We start from the raw sequence: 16,309 nt of genomic DNA, 5'->3' as shown, positions 1-16,309 counted from the left end.
TGAAATGGTTTTCCGAAATTTCATTAGAATCTTTGAAACATCATAACTCCTGAACGGTTTGGACGATTTTAATGTTTCATAATGCAAACAATGCGTATTTTGATGAAGAATATGTGGAAATTTAAAAAATATTCGAAAAGTTATTCCTTGACTCCGCAAAATTGAGAAAAACCCCATCAAAATGGTTCAATTTTCAAACAGCCATAACTACTACAATATATTTCACCGAAATTTTGGACGGAACTAGAGTTCATGGATACCTACAAAAAAGTATTAAACAACTTTTCTGTAGAGCGCCAACCAAATTTATTAAAAATGAGAAACAAATTTTTAAGAAAAATCGACAGGGGGTAGGTGCAGAAATTTCAAATCGTTTTGGAAAAATTATTTTCAGTTGAGAAGGTCAATTGCAATCATTTTTGGTGAATACACATGCCCACGAAATCCTACGTACTTTCGAGAAAAAAATTCTTTACCGAAAATATACTGTGTGACCGGAAATGTTTCTATAACTTTTTAACGAGGCCTCAATCAACAAATTAGTATCCTTGATTTTCATCTTATTTTGGCCTTTAGAATCTCCCATTAAAATTTTTCCCAGGGGTGGCCGAACACCCTGTATACATTTTAGTTTTAAGATAATTATACAAATATTATTCGTGCTATTATCATTTACAATTTTTTAAAATATGTTTAATAGACGAACACTGCAGTGACCAATATAAAATTTAACTAAATTTATTTAGTACGGATAAAAGTTTGCGAATTCTTTTTCAAACCACGGTTTATTAATTCCGGTTATACGCTCGGTTGGAAAATAGGTAAAAATGGATCTGGAGGTAATGGCGTCGAAATCTGTCGATGGTATTCGATCAATTTTCGCACGTCATCGCGCAAAGGAAGAATAGACGTGTCGTCCGGATGCAAAGTTCATACGTGGATGGCAAACGGTAACACGTGCATAAAAGTGCGCGTAATGTCCCGTACACGCACGATGAATTAGGATTTATCCGCTCGGTACACAATCGTCGCAGGTGCAGCTGCTTGCTAATGGGGACAAGGGCCTGGAAACGCCGTATACGAATACATGCGTAATCGAGCGTTCAGCAATTTACATTTCTAAGGGCTCACGGTTCGTTTCGCGCCGCGTAATACACCGACAAAATTGTTTCTACGTCGACAAAAATGTTACCTTAATTTACGAACGTGAGGAAGAATCAGTAACGGGGCTTTAAAGAGGTCGATCCACCCCCGACGACAAAAGAAAAGGTCTTATGTATTTTCTTTATATATATTATTTACCACAGTAATTTAAATAACTTTAATGTTTCGCCAATTTCCTGAGCCTTATGAGAAATATGCTTTCGCTTGGAATTTTTTAAATGATGAGTACGAGAATCGATTAGATAACTATTACAGTGACATTGATAAGACAGAGTTTCATTTGTTTTTTCTCTTGTTTGATTTGCTATATTTTATTCAGGTTTCATTTGAATTTTAGTTTGATCCTCAATCAGGACCTTAAGCGATTCTAATTTGTCTATCTTCTTTTATTTATGCTACTAAATAGTTTCGAATAAGCGATTTCTCTGGATGTAGCCAAGGTCTGCAACCGGAAAAAAATTTTTGATCCTTCTGGTGTTAGAAATTTGATCGTGCAACGTCGTGTATCGAATACCCGTACTCGTATTCGTTAATCGTGTGCGTTGAACGCCTATCAACGTACAACCGCACGCAACATATTGATATACTGCATCCTTACAAGTGCGTGTCACTTAAAAGATTAAACCGACACTAAGCTTATGAGGATTAAACTAGATTACAAATCACGACCAGTGTAAATATAAATTTCATAAACGTTCTGCTAATATTTGTTGCCATAGAACATTTATTAGTAAAAGGAAAGGACGTTTAACTTTATTTTAAATTAAAGTATATTTCACGTATGATTTTCAGGAACAAACATGACTTAGCAATAAAATGTTTTTAGGTGTATGTTTGGGGCATTAACATCCGATTCAAAAAATTAATTATAATTAATTTTTACTAAGGATACGATTACTATTTGTCGCGTATGTTATATCTAATAAAACCAAACAACATACAATTTCCTTATCAGAGTGTACTTCGCGTACTATGCTGTTTTGAAAAAAGTACTCCGAGGCAATCTTCAACTGGATCACGTCATAGAGTAGAATAGAAATCCTTATGAATTTAATTAACCGAGATTGTTCAGAATCGGCTTTCATACGCGATATTTGATCCGCGGAGCGTTAAATGCGAATTTTCATTACCAGTGTCTCTCAAACTGTGGTCCACAAACACTGGATGATCCTCGAATTTGAAAAAAGGTGTTGTATACGATAAAAAAAAAATATACTTTCTATGGTATTTTATTCTAATTACAGCACAAGTTAAAATCATTCTTCGTATCGTTTTTATTGAAGGTAATAAAAAATAAATCTTACTGAATTTTTTAATTCGAATGAAATGGTTTTAGTTTCAAATCATGTAATAGTTTTAATATTATTCCCTAAAGAAAGTTGATTAATTATTGAATAAAGAATCACTGTATGCTGCTGGTGAAATTAAAAATTCTGAAAACGTTCAGGTGAAATGTTTTAAACATAAATGCTCGTGTTTTAGAAAACAGTTCCAGAATGTATTAAAATAGTAGTATTAGTGCTCGACGATGTCGTAAATACATTAAGATTATATTATTGGTCTTACAAGCAGCAGTTTACATTCATACATTCGTTAACATCGGCGTAAACATAAACGATTTCTACGTCAGTTTGTCATTGTCAGCATAGCAAATTATGTTAATCGCAACGAAATAGAAAAGATTCGTCTTTAATATTCTTCGCTGATTATTCTGAGGATGGTTCATCTTAATTCTAATACTTTCAAACCACGATTTTTAATTTCGACAATCTCTTCCCAAAACTTTTTCAATTCCACCACCATTTAAATTAAATATACAGGGTGTTCGGCCACCCCTGAGAAAATTTTAATGAGAGATTCTAGAGGCCAAAATAAGATGAAAATCAAGCATACTAATTTGCTCATTGAGGCTTCTATAAAAATTATAGAAACATTTCCGGCCACGCAGTATAGTTTCGGTAAAGAATTTTTTTTCTCGAAAGTACGTACGATTTTGGGGGTATGTCTATTCACCAAAAATGATTGTAATTGACCTCCTCAACCGAAAATAATTTTTTTAGAATGATTTGAACTTTTTTTTTTCGCTAAACAAATTTCACCATCTACTCGAATTTTTTTCTCGAAAGTGAGTAGGATTTCGGGGGTATGTCTATTCACAAAAAATGATTGTAATTGAGCCCTGCAATCGAAATATTTTTTCCGTTAATGATTTGAAGTTTTTTAATTTAATTTTTTAATAACTTTTTAACGGAGCCTCGGTTAACAAATAGATATTCTTGTTTATTGTCTTATTTTGGCCTCTAGAATCTCCCATTAAAATTTTTCCCAGGGATGGCCGGACACGTATAATTTTAATTAAGTATTTACGTTTAATATTTGCGAGACAAATACAGATTTCAAAGTGTAAACAATGCTCACAATAATCGATATTCTACTGTAATTTGACAATTTTTAATTTTCTCGTGAGAAGCAATTTAATTCGATTCCAAGATGTCTACCAAAAATTTGTTTTCGTCAAGGGTTTCCAGATAGATAAGTACCCTGAAAATTTTTTTCGTCGGGAATGGATCGTGGCTAGAATCGAATAATCCATTTTGGAACTCGAATTGTAATGTTTCGAAGTTTAATGTATGCAAAAAGTGTGCAAAAACGCGCGGATGCTGCGAAAATTGGTGACGCGCTCGGTGACCCATTCAATTAAATCGGTTGATGCAACGAGCACGAGCTCAAGGAAGCCGTGGGTCATTGATATGCGAACGTAGCGAAGACCTTGAGGATCTCGTGACAAGTGTTCCGTTCCGTTGAATGTTAATCACGTGTCGCACGTTTTAATTCTAAACAATCTCTTTTTTTTATATGTAAATACTGAATTCGGTAAATTTGTATCGTGGAATCACAAATGAAAAATTCTTGACTACATAATACAAAATATAAAACAAAGAAAACACGTGCATCTTGTTTTCGCGATAAAATAAATACTCGATTCTCTTGAAACATGCCCCCGAACGCGATAAAATGAATACTCGATTCGGTGAATTTGTATTATAGGATCACAAATACAAAATTCTTGTATCAAACAAAATATGAAACAAAGAAAACACGTATATCTTGGATTCGATACTTCTTAATCCAATATCCAATATCTAGGATCACAAATACAAAATATTTGCATAAAATAAAATACGAAACAAAAAAAAACACGTGCACTTAGAATTCGATACTTCGTTAAGTATCTCTTGAAACACCCACAAAAGCTATAGAATACCAAATCTTTAATCAAGATGCAATGGTATAGAAATTTTGAAATATGTTTCTACAGCCTTTTTATCAAATACTAAATATTTGATGAGTCGCATCATGAGATCACCACAATTTTTCAAAACGATATGGTTTGTATCCAGAAGCTTGAAACCGGACGTAGATAGGGTTTGAGACTTCCTTGAGTTTCGAGAGTATGAATTATACCTTGGTATTATGTTTCAAAATGTTGCAACCAGTTTTATCATTGGCCTAATTACTCATACTGACTCATTTCTGATACTGTATCAGTAATCCTGAATCCTGTTAACATTATCTAAGGTACTCGAGATATAATGTATAATTACATGGATTCGGTATCATGCTTTTAACTTCTTCAGTCTCTTTAATTTTATATAGCAATATTTCTCATGGAACTCCAGGTTTTTCAGTAATTTATTAATTTTGTTCGTTTCTATTTTCGTATAACGAAGTGAGGAAATTCGATTACAGAGCCAATTAATTCTAAGATTTTGTTTATTTTTAGTCATTGAATGCAGACAGGTTGAACAAATTCTTTTCCCCTTTTAATATTGTAGAATTGTTTCACTATACAGATCTATTTATTATGTTTTTGTTTATTAAATACTGATTCTCGTTGGAGTAAATTTTATTCGTTGTATTCAAAACAAATATTATAGTGAGCATACATAATTTAATAATAATTTAATAATAATGTTCAACCCTTATTTAGAGCTTTAATGAATACGAATTGATAGTATAAATAATTAAAATAATACGGTATAAATATACTCGAGTTTATTGATTCCCTTTAATAAGACAATTGAATAAAAATATACTTAATTATTTAAAAATGATGTACAAATGTTATTTGTCAGTGTGATGGTTAAATGTAAAAATATTTCTGTACACACTACAGTGTTTACAATCTTAAAATTACGTTTCTTAGGCTAATTAAAAACACGTATATAATGTTGATATTTTTATTATTCATTTGTACTACGTGGTGTATAATTGTTATTTTAAAAATATGTATTGGATAACTCTACCGAAGATGTAGACTGAAATCTACAGTACTTTATAAAAATGGCGACCTGCAGATTTAACAGTTAATAAGTTAAAACGACTCTGTTTATTTTATTTAAAAATTAATGAAGTCGATATTTTCATTATTCATTTACACTATGTGGTGCATAATTGTTATTTTTAAATATGTATTAGATAAATCTACCGTAGATGGACTGAGATTTATAGAATTCTATAAAAATGGTGACCTAAGCTTTTGGTAGTTAATAAGTTAAGAAGAATTCTGAATTCTAAAAACGGTTCTCCTTTCTTGTTTTGCAGGCTGAATCCGAAGTTGCAGCTCTGAATCGTCGCATCCAGCTGCTGGAGGAAGACCTCGAGAGATCAGAGGAACGCCTCGCGACAGCCACTGCTAAATTAGCAGAGGCGTCGCAGGCAGCAGATGAGAGCGAACGGTAAACGATGTTTTTTATTTCTCTTCAACGGCTGCGTAGTTTTTATAAATATCCGTTCGATGAGCCATTAACCAATACGCTAACCTTAATGGATATTTATAAAAAAAAGAAACACTTCACTCACATCGTAGAGTAAGCTGTTTTACTCAATGGGCAGATAATAGCCCTCGTGGGATTTATCGATTCAGTGAAAGTTGAGTTCTCGTTTGGTCGATGTGGGCAAGTTCATGGTTAGAGTTTTAAATTAAACAATCATCGAAGGTTGCAGTTCCCCCCGAGGGAGCAAACGTTTATTAAGCGTTCTCGTTGCACCATAAATAATGCAATTTTCGTTCGCGTTCATATCTGCTATTATCTGCCCAGCGCGATTAAAGAGATTCAATGTGGGACATTTAAACCGTCGGTTTCAGAGTAGTTCTTACTCGGAACTTTCCTCGAAATTATTGCAAAAGATATGCTTTCAATTATCGAGCTATTAATCCTTAGGGATTTGATTATAATATATGTATAAAGTTGTAGATGGTATTTTATAAGTGTATTTATAGTTATGAAAGTATGGAATCATCTTTTTCAATATATTATACATTTTACAATTACAGTTTATTTAAATTTCAAGTTCCAGAGGATTAAATCGATTTTAGTAATTAAGTTGGTGCTTAATACTGGACCTAGAGGTTTTTAATAAGTGTATAGTTGTACAGGGTGTTGGACAACAAGTGTCAGAAACTTTAAGGGATGATTTTATGTGACAAAAATAGAAAATGGTAAAATTGTGTTTGAAGTTTATTTTATTTTGGTACGTGGAATTGTGCCTTCAAGTTTCTGACACCTGTTGCCAAACATCTTGCATATATGTATACATTGCTCAAAATATTTAGATCATGTTTTGGTAAATTAAAAGAAATTATATTAAGGACTAAATAAAAATTTGATTCGTCTAGAATAGTAGTATTGTTACGAAATATCTAATTAGAGAACATATTAGTTTCCCATTACTAGACTTTATAGTAAACTATTAATATTGATCAATATTCTTTTGCAATAATTTCAAGCACCGACATTAATTTTCCCCAAAGAAAAGACTGGAATCTACGCTAACACTGGGTGTTCAATGAATATCGAGTCGAAAGAGCGAGTATTTTATGAAATCAAATCTATCTTTAAACGAACAATTTATTTTTCTATCGTCACGAGCCAAAACACAAAACTCCAATTCTTTTTCTGTTTATAATCGCAAGGAAAATTTTTAAAATCATTCTTTAAAGTATCATGAATTTTCTCTATTTTTATTTCGTGGAGTTAAGCTTTTTGGGTCACGTCACGTCCATTTATCTAATAATTGAACAATCGCAGAGAAATATAAGGCTAGAAGCAAGAATAGCAATTACTGTAATTTCATAGAGTACGCGTTTTCACCACGCAGCGCGCGTAAAGTGGGTGTTTAATTACAAAATGACGCGATCGAACATCGTATGATTACTAAACTCGATATCAGTCGATGAATTATATAATTTATTGCAATTCGATGGGAACAGTAATTCTGATACACCAATGGAAAACTTTAACGCTCTTTCGCTCGAATTTCAATTGAAATAATTTCACTTAGAAATAAACTTTCGACGTTGAAAGAACTCCGTGATTGCTTTTCCAGAAATCTTGTTATTTGATAAGAATTATCGATAACCGCAATCGTGACTTTGCAGATCGAAATAATGTATAGAATGGTTCTTAACAATTGAAAGCATTGCAAGGTGAATTCAAGCTACAAAGACTATGGGGAAAAAATTTATGAACATCTTTTCGAGTTACAACCATTTCTGCATTTTACTATTTATTTATTTTAATAGAATTCAAAATGAACACTGGTAGACTCAACCAAAATTAATATTTATTGCATATATATTCTATTCGACAATATTCTCAAGTATCTAATAACAAAAGGAAAGAACAAATAATAGCATTGTAATCTTATACAACAAATTTTTAAATGAAAAATGACAATAAGATGGGGTAAATTTTATCAGCCAACATCTGATAACTAGAATAATCAAGTAAATCGTTAATTTTATTACCGATTGTATTATTTTAAATACATAATATAGTATAGGAATTTGCATCTGTTGTGAAATATTTAATTTTATAAATTGAAATTTTTCTCTAATCTCTAAAATTTCATACATATTTGAACTTCCTTCGTTGGGTTTTTAGTCTTGAACTTATTCTTTTTGCAATACTTCCCGCATCTTGAGAATCACTCTACACTTCAGAGCGATTGCGATCGCACGCGCACTCGTAAGGTAGCGGATAGGCGATTTATCGCTGTTGATAACAGAATGACGCGTTCGTGGCTTTTCGCGATAGCCAGCGAAGGATTCGCGAATCTCGCGCTGGAAACGATATTTTATCGACATTTTATTCCCTGGGGAACAAGCTTGTATCTTATCTAACCTGTACGGGTCAGAAAGTTTGTTTTACGGAAGTAGCTACCAAGTTGGAAGGTCGTTAGAACTTTCTCCATTCATAGCGTTCACCTCCACGGGGTCACCTGTACACGGTGAACGTGCCCACGCGATATGTTACCAACAGTACGCAAACGCAAATTTTATTCTCGTCAATTTAAACTCTTTTTATCAAAAATCCAACGATCCTATCTAAAAAATCGTTTAAAATTAATGTTTTGCTTTCTATAAATTTCGAGTGAAAATAATGGAATTGCAATCGAACCGGAAGTTATAATGTCGCAGAGTTGCCAAGACTCTTTTACGCGTTTCGATAATCTTTCTTTCAACGGCGACCAAACGAAATCTAAATGTCGAATGATAATCGATCGCTAGGATACGCAAGGCACTCGAAAACCGTACCAATATGGAGGATGACCGGGTATCCTTGTTGGAGCAGCAGCTAGCACAGGCTAAACTGATCGCCGAGGAGGCGGATAAAAAATACGAGGAGGTGGGTCACGCTCCAACGAAAAACGACCATTTCTTTTTGCTGGTCGGCAAACCCTTCAGGGGCGAATCTGCGACCTTCTCGACGAACCAGGGTCTGATCTGCAATTTTTTTCAACGGTCCTTCCTTCTCGACGAACGGATAAAAATACCTAAAGACTCTCGAAAGTTCAAATTTTAAATTCCACGATCAACAATTCCATTCTATTAAAATGTATAATGGTTTACCAGTTATTGAAAAATTTAAATTGTTTGTAAAATAAAACACTCAATTCATCAACACTAGAACTACCATACCAGTCGAAATGACTGGTTTTACAATTTTATTTAAAACTTCCTATTTCATGTTAATGGAAATTTATGTTAATATTTTTATTACCAAATATTCATTATATTTATTGTCATTATTATTATAGTTGTTATTATAATTCCATATTACGGAGTTAGTTTTGTAAGAAAGTAATAAATCAATGAATATAAAAATATTCTGTCATTACGTATTTTTGAAAGATCAGTTATTTTGACCGATTTTGGTGGGAATAGCTTCGTCTTAATTATCGGTAGCTCTAGTGTTAATCTGAGCAAGTATGGAATTTTGGAAAATTGGTTGCATCGTCTAAAATACAAATTAAAAATGCGCGAACCACGCTATATAAATTGTAATGGACGTGAAATTCGTATATAAAAAAAATAATAATTTTTGAATGGACCCAGACTCGTCAAGAGGTCTCGTTAATTCGCCACTGCGGGTGCATCGTTTCCAGGAACATCGGTAGCAGAGCAGCGTCGTCGCAGTGGGGAACACCGGTCGCCATTTTAGTCTAAGTTTCTCGAATTCTCCTACAGCGAACCGTTTGATTCGTAAAGTATGTTAATCCCGATTCTTTGTGGTAATTATTAAAGAGCCCGCAAGATTCTCGAGAATCGCAGCTTGGCCGACGAAGAGCGTATGGACGCCCTCGAGAATCAGCTGAAGGAGGCCAGGTTCCTCGCTGAAGAGGCCGACAAGAAATACGATGAGGTTCGCGAGCCCACGACTGTCAAGCGTGATGGCTGCAGTGACAATGATAACGATAAAAATAACGATCACGACGATGACGATGGTTCCTAGTCGATAGTCGAGATAGTGCCTAACCCCGTAACTCTCTGTCTTCTCTCTGTGTGCTCGAAACCGCCGTGGCCCACCCGGTATATCTCTGCTCGAACGCGTCTCGATCGAAATCCATCGCGTAAAATCGGCTAACAACGATCGTTCTCGAGTAATATTTAATATTGGCAATATTCGATTGAAGGCTCCCCCAATTCGTCAAGAGGGAGGAATAAGAGTTCGCGCTTATTTCGATAAAAGTGTTTCGATGGAGGAAACGTTATAAAGGGTAAAAAAAAAAAAATCGTGAGTATAATAGCAATCGTCTGTGATTTCGTCGAGTATAAGTGCATTGATCGACGGGTAAGAAGTGCAGTGTTCGCGTAATGTAGCATTCGGATAAAAGGGAAATAAATGAGAAAAAGATCCGGATACATAAATATAGTAGAGTTTAAGGGAGGGGGGCGGGAGAAAGTGGTGATACGCGCGTATGAATAACTGTGTCACGTGTTTTGAGCGCGACTTCGCGTAGGACCGCTGTATATCTGTGATTTCCAAAGTGTTTGTTGGAACGAGAGTAATAAGTTTCACAAGTGCCAGTTTCGTAGGAAAAAGAGAGAGGAAAAAAAATAGAAAAAATAATAATAAAGAAATTCAGTTCGTTCGATAAAGTTGAAAAAAAAAATCGCACGGAATCGTCTATCGATCGTCGGTCACCGGTGAATTTGTATGTTGTGGGTCCGCGTGTTCGGTCCGTCTTAACCGGAAACTGTCCCCGCGAATTGTTGGTTTTGTGTTGTGATACGGAAACGAGGCTCGTCGCGGGTCTCGTTGCAACAATGGTGCTGCTTTTTGTCCAAAGACTCTATTTTTGCTTTGCTGGAATTCGGGACGTGCTCGTAGCTCTGAAAATGTTCCGACACGTAAATCCATCTGTTCTGGTAGGTGGTGTCGCGTGTTTGCGTTGAAGTTACAAAGATTTTTTTTTTTTTGGTAAACGTACTTTTCAACCCTTTAATCACCACAAATCTCCCGAGTCGATTCGAGTACTTCGCAAAATAAACGAGTAAAACCGTGCTCAGCGACTGTTGTAGAAGGAAAGGTAGGCAAATTAGATATCTGATTCGTTGCAGTGTTTCAGAAAATTGTAAAATAATCATAGATAAAAAATTAAAATGGAAAACTCTGGGGAATTTAATACTAAATGTGCTCTCTGAATAAAAATATTATAAGTCTCGTAAGAAATTAGTAATTTTTAATTTGCTCGAAAAATAGTGCAAATCTGCCAGTGTCAAAATTGCTGGGAGTTATATGGGAGTAGTATTGCTTCCCCAAAAAATTAGTTATGGAACTGTTAAAGGAGATCTGAGATTTAACACATTGATTGTCACGTCATCCACGTACGGGCGACACGACTTTTTACCAAGGAGTTAAAAAAATTAATTCCCAAGATTAGATGTCAAAGAAAATAAAGCTAGGTAGGGCCCTTGAATTTTAACTAGTCTGCAAAACTAAATTCCACGACAAATTCTTGGTATGCCAGTTTCCAATTGTCTAAAAACGAAATTTAATTCTACTTTTAAATATCATTTTAAATACTGTATGAAAATAATTTCGAGTTTATTGAACGAAATCGGCAGGGAAGTTAAATAATGCTCGCGGAACGATTCTGCTTCTTCTGTTATTACGGCCCGTTCGAAGCTTCGTATTAAACGAAGAATTCGAACCGGTGCGGTAATTGTTACGGAGGAGTTCGCTTTGGCGAATAAAATTACAATATGCCAGGAAAGTTTCCTGGCATGCAAAACACGTTGTGAAAACGCAACGACAAGCACGAACGGATCACGGTCCGAGTCGCGCGTAACATTAATACGACTCGGTATAGTATTAGACGGGCAGAAAAGAAAGTTCCTCGACGTGAAAACCGAACGATTTCATGCCACTCGACAGCGCGTTTGCTTCAAATCGATGCTGTATTACAGCCCTCCGATTTCACAGAGAACATCTTTGTAACTTCGACGCGTCAGTAAAACGATCCTAGTAACGAATCTGTTGTATTAATCGTGGTTTATCTAGACTAATCACAGTGTGTCGTTAACTAATGTCTGATTGCAGTGAAACGTCAGAATCCCCCACGATTCTGGCGAACCTCGCTTGTCCTAACGATCTAACCGCATAACAATTATTCCAGAAGCTCGGATCAACAGTGGCGAGCCCTAACAACATTTTTCCTCTGTTTCAATGCAGTAATCACTCATCTTTCACCCTCTGTTTATTAACGCGCGACCGTCACGCAAATCGTCGAATAAATTTATTCCGGGGATCAATGGCGATAACTCGTCGGTGAAGACGGTCCTTTGAACATATGGCGCGGGTTCGTTTCAAACGCTTATCTTCGATGTCATTCGGGGAAACGAGAACTCGAATATATTAACCCCTTGGGCATGGAGCAGTTCAAGCTAATTAAATATGATTTTTGGAGTTATCGTTGGTGGATAAATTACGTATGTCAGCCATTTTGTAAAGTCATTTTTTTTAAGGTTGGAATTAAATTATTAATTATTAACGATGTATGAAAAGAGAACTCTGTTTCTGTATTTTTATATTTTCTTCAATTTTTAAATCGTGTCTAGTATCTATTTTTATTTATTTATTTGCGTGCAAAAAATCCATTGATCTACGAAAATAATTCATTGTATGGGAATTAAAAAATAGTTTTTATATAAAACTAGTGTCCTCAGGCTATGAAATTATCATGTAGCATTTTAAGTTTTTCGTCAATATATGCTCAACGAAAAAAAGGGGTTGATAATCGTATTTCAAAAGAAGCTGCGTTCGAAACGCACAGCGTGTCGACCGTAATTAATTATTAAGCGAAAAGTCAATGTTCGCGCGAAGATAGCGACGGGGGAAGCCATTTTTGCGATGGGGTTGCGTCACGGTCGTTCGTTGGTTGGAGTTCGTTGCATGCGTAGAACGGAAAAGGTCGCCGTAGACAAACGAAAGGGCAATTCCGTTTTACTATTGATTCCGAGGACGGAGCGAATTCCTTGGTCGATTTTTCTACGGCGGCCACAGTCGCCGGGCGAACGATTTCCGTACGTTCGTGCCGATCGGCGACACTCGAGAACGCAGCATGATCGCTCGCGTTCTTATCTGTTCGCTCGGTCCTTTTTACGAGATTCGCTCCTCGGCTGGAAGAGTACCGCGATAAATGTTATCCGACCACGCGAGCAGGGAAGAGCAAAATTTTATTCGAACAAGAGATATTGAACCGGTAAATTTCCCCTCTTAAAATATTTCATTCTGTCCTTCGAAACGCTTTAAGAGCGTACGAAAAGTCTCGATTAAAATTCAAATTTTTATTCAACGCGTTCAGCGCCAGGTTAACACTTTGACTGCCATGTCACCCATATATGGGTGACAGGATTTACTATTATGATACTAGAAAAATTCATTCTTAAGTTAAGACGTTGAGGGAAATAAATTTGAATAGAATTTGTGAATTTTAACTAGATTACGAAAGTAAGTGCTGAAACAAATTTTAGGTTATGTAGCCTACAATGACCTAAAATCAAAATTTTACTTTTTCAGAATATTATACGGTTTTGATTTGGCAGTGAACGTGTTAATACAGTGACCGGCATAATAAAGTGACCATCCTATATCTTATCTTATCCTATAGAATATCTTAAAACTAATGTTTTTAATGAAAAAAGATCCTATTATTGGATTTTTTCTTAAAATTATTGTCACACCAAAGGTTTGCTACAATAAACAAATTCTAAGGCGGTCACTTTTTTTGTCATATATGAAAATGTCTGTTTTGTTAAAATAATGTTATAAGTTCTTGTTATTACAAATACTCTTTTAATTTTTGTAACAAACCTTTGGTGTGACAGTAAGACTTTCAAAAAAGCCCAATAGTAGCATCCCTTTTCATTAAAAACATTAGTTTTAAGATATTCTACGATACGATATAGGTGACTATACGGGTGTCCACGCTAAAGTGTGACAGTCGCGATATTTCAATAACTATGAAAAAATTATTTATAAGAAAATTGCAAGATAAAATAGGATCTTTATTTTGGCGTAAACGAAAATTTTGTTTATATTATTAATTTCAAAGATACGATGGTATATATTTTTTTTTTGGATCATGCGATAGTGTTTTCCAAGACGAATTCATTTACTAATTTATTCACCCGATTTTTATTAGTTTTCAAAATATAACGCTTAGAAATTTACTGATTTTCAGCGGAGACGTCTCGGCTTGAGTGGTAAGTCATAAAAGCGGTTCTATTGTTGCGCTGTTTGACTCTGCCTGTTGTAACCGATAGCAAGGGTCTAGCTTGGAACGGCAGGCTCGAAGAGTAAGAAACATGGAAAATATTAACCATCCAAATTATTAACGGCTCCATCCTCGATGCGGAAAACTTGGACCGTGATGGGCAATACTTTCCATGTTTCTTACTTTTCGGACCTGCTGTTCCGAGCGTAGACCCTTGCTATCGGTTTCAACAGGCACAGTAAGATCGCTTTTATGACTTGCCACTCAAGCCGAGACGTCTCCGCTGAAAATCAGTAAATTTCCAAGTGTTATATCTTGAAAACTAATAAAAATCGGGCGAATAAATTGCAAGTTAATGAATTCGTCTTGAAAAACATTATCGCATGAGCCAAAAAAAAAAATACATAGTTCCGTTTAAAAAACGAAACTTCACCATCGTATCTTTGAAATTAATAATATAAACAACATTTTCGTTTACGCTAAAATAAAGATCCTATTTTATCCTGCAATTTTCATATAAACAATTTTTTCGTATCATCAATAGTTATTGAAATATCGCGACTGTCACACTTTAGCGTGGACACCCTACATGTGCGAAGCTCTCGCTCAAGCAATTTGTTTTTGAAAGCATTTTGTTTTTATACTTTTATTCAAAGTAAAATTGTACATATTATAAACGAATAGAAATTTATCTCACGAACCATAAAATAAGATTTATTTTTAGTAATATTTCTCCTTCAAAGATTAATTTAATTTAGACTCTTTAGCAAATACAATTTTTACAAAATGTAACCAAAGTTTCGCACAAACTGGTCAGACATTTCCCCGTACGTTCTGTTATTGAAATTCTAATTTTTTTTTTTCTGAACGATGTTTTATCTTTCGTTGTTCGAAAGTTAATCATTTTGGCTGCCAGTGGCCGTCATTCGCGCTTAGCCTCGAGTTCTATTTGATGATTTCTCGGAGCGTCGAGGATGTTGGAAGTTGGTCCATCGATTCGAGCTTCGCCTCAACGCGTTTCAAAGTCGTCTCGGCCGTTATGCAATCTCGTATGGTTTAACAAAGCTCGGTTCGCGGTTAGTGTTCCACTGGTTCAATATTTGCGATTCCATCGCGAACGGGATGCGCAGTTGCGCGTAAGAACGCGGAATACGATTAACCCCTTAACCGAGCGAGACGAGGCCCGTCCATTACGAGATGTTTGCGATGGAATATACAAGGTATTTACCTACAAGTAGGCAATCTTCTAAAGGGCGATTCTACATGCCAAAGTAACAAATTAAAAATGACCATGTTACCTTTGAAGCTTTCTGTTCGAGTTATTTTATAATTGCTGAAAATATTCTGGAAATAAATTAATTTTATTTCTTCTTCGACGACCCTCTGCAACACAATATTTATTTCGTTTCTGAAAAAAATACGACCGTAAACATTGAGATATAAATTGAAATGTAAATTTCCTTAAGCATAAATTTTAAATTGTACCCACCTCCAGAGTGAGATAATATAAAATTGTATTCTGATTTTTATATTGCTATTCTATTGCTTTTTAAACCACAATTAATAGGTATAATTAAATCATATTTAAAAAATGTAGATAAGAAGTATGTAACTTCAGAGTTATATTTATTACAGTGGGTTGAAGAAGATAGAGCAAAGTTTGATGTAATTTTTTTTATTAGAATTTAATTCTCTTTAAGATTTAGTTACAAATTCTATTCTATAAGTAACCTTTATTTTCCACAGAACAATTTTGAAAATATGAAACTTTCCTTTATTGCAATAAAATTTTTATAGGCTGAAAAGTAAAGAAGCCTTAAACGAAATTTCGTTATTTTTGACTTTTTTCTTATTTTCGCAAATAGATAAACGTCCTGTATTCCAGAAATTGAAACAATCGTAATGAAAGGACGAACGTTGTCTGTGAAAACTCGATTATCGAATTCTTTAAATGACGCAATAATTCTGCAGAAATGGAACACTGAGTTATCTTCGTGCGATGGAAGATACGAAAACTGTTCTAGGCCAGCTTTTCCAAAACTTTTTCAGTCACACAACACTTGGACTCTGTTTCTATTTG

General features: G+C 34.8%; 1 protein-coding gene across 17 annotated transcripts in view; it reads left to right on the top strand.

Annotated features, from left to right (window-relative positions):
• LOC122401245 (tropomyosin Per a 7.0102) overlaps nucleotides 1–16,309 on the top strand; it is a 56,768-nt gene that overhangs the window by 19,713 nt on the left and 20,746 nt on the right. For 9 of the 17 annotated variants that reach the window (XM_043403259.1, XM_043403256.1, XM_043403263.1 and 6 more), the window contains 2 exons: nucleotides 5,770–5,903; nucleotides 9,755–9,872. In XM_043403259.1, coding sequence (XP_043259194.1) covers nucleotides 5,770–5,903; nucleotides 9,755–9,872 — 252 coding nt within the window. Of the gene's footprint in view, nucleotides 1–5,769; nucleotides 5,904–8,737; nucleotides 8,856–9,754; nucleotides 9,873–16,309 lie in introns of all 17 variants that reach the window. The other 8 variants (XM_043403254.1, XM_043403253.1, XM_043403267.1 and 5 more) reach the window with 1 other exon arrangement.

Source organism: Colletes gigas, unplaced genomic scaffold (genome assembly GCF_013123115.1).
Source record: "Colletes gigas isolate AHSC1104 unplaced genomic scaffold, ASM1312311v1 Colletes_gigas_Sc00023, whole genome shotgun sequence".
NCBI classification, from domain to species: Eukaryota; Metazoa; Arthropoda; class Insecta; order Hymenoptera; family Colletidae; genus Colletes; species Colletes gigas.
This window is presented reverse-complemented; position numbering and strand designations above follow the sequence as displayed.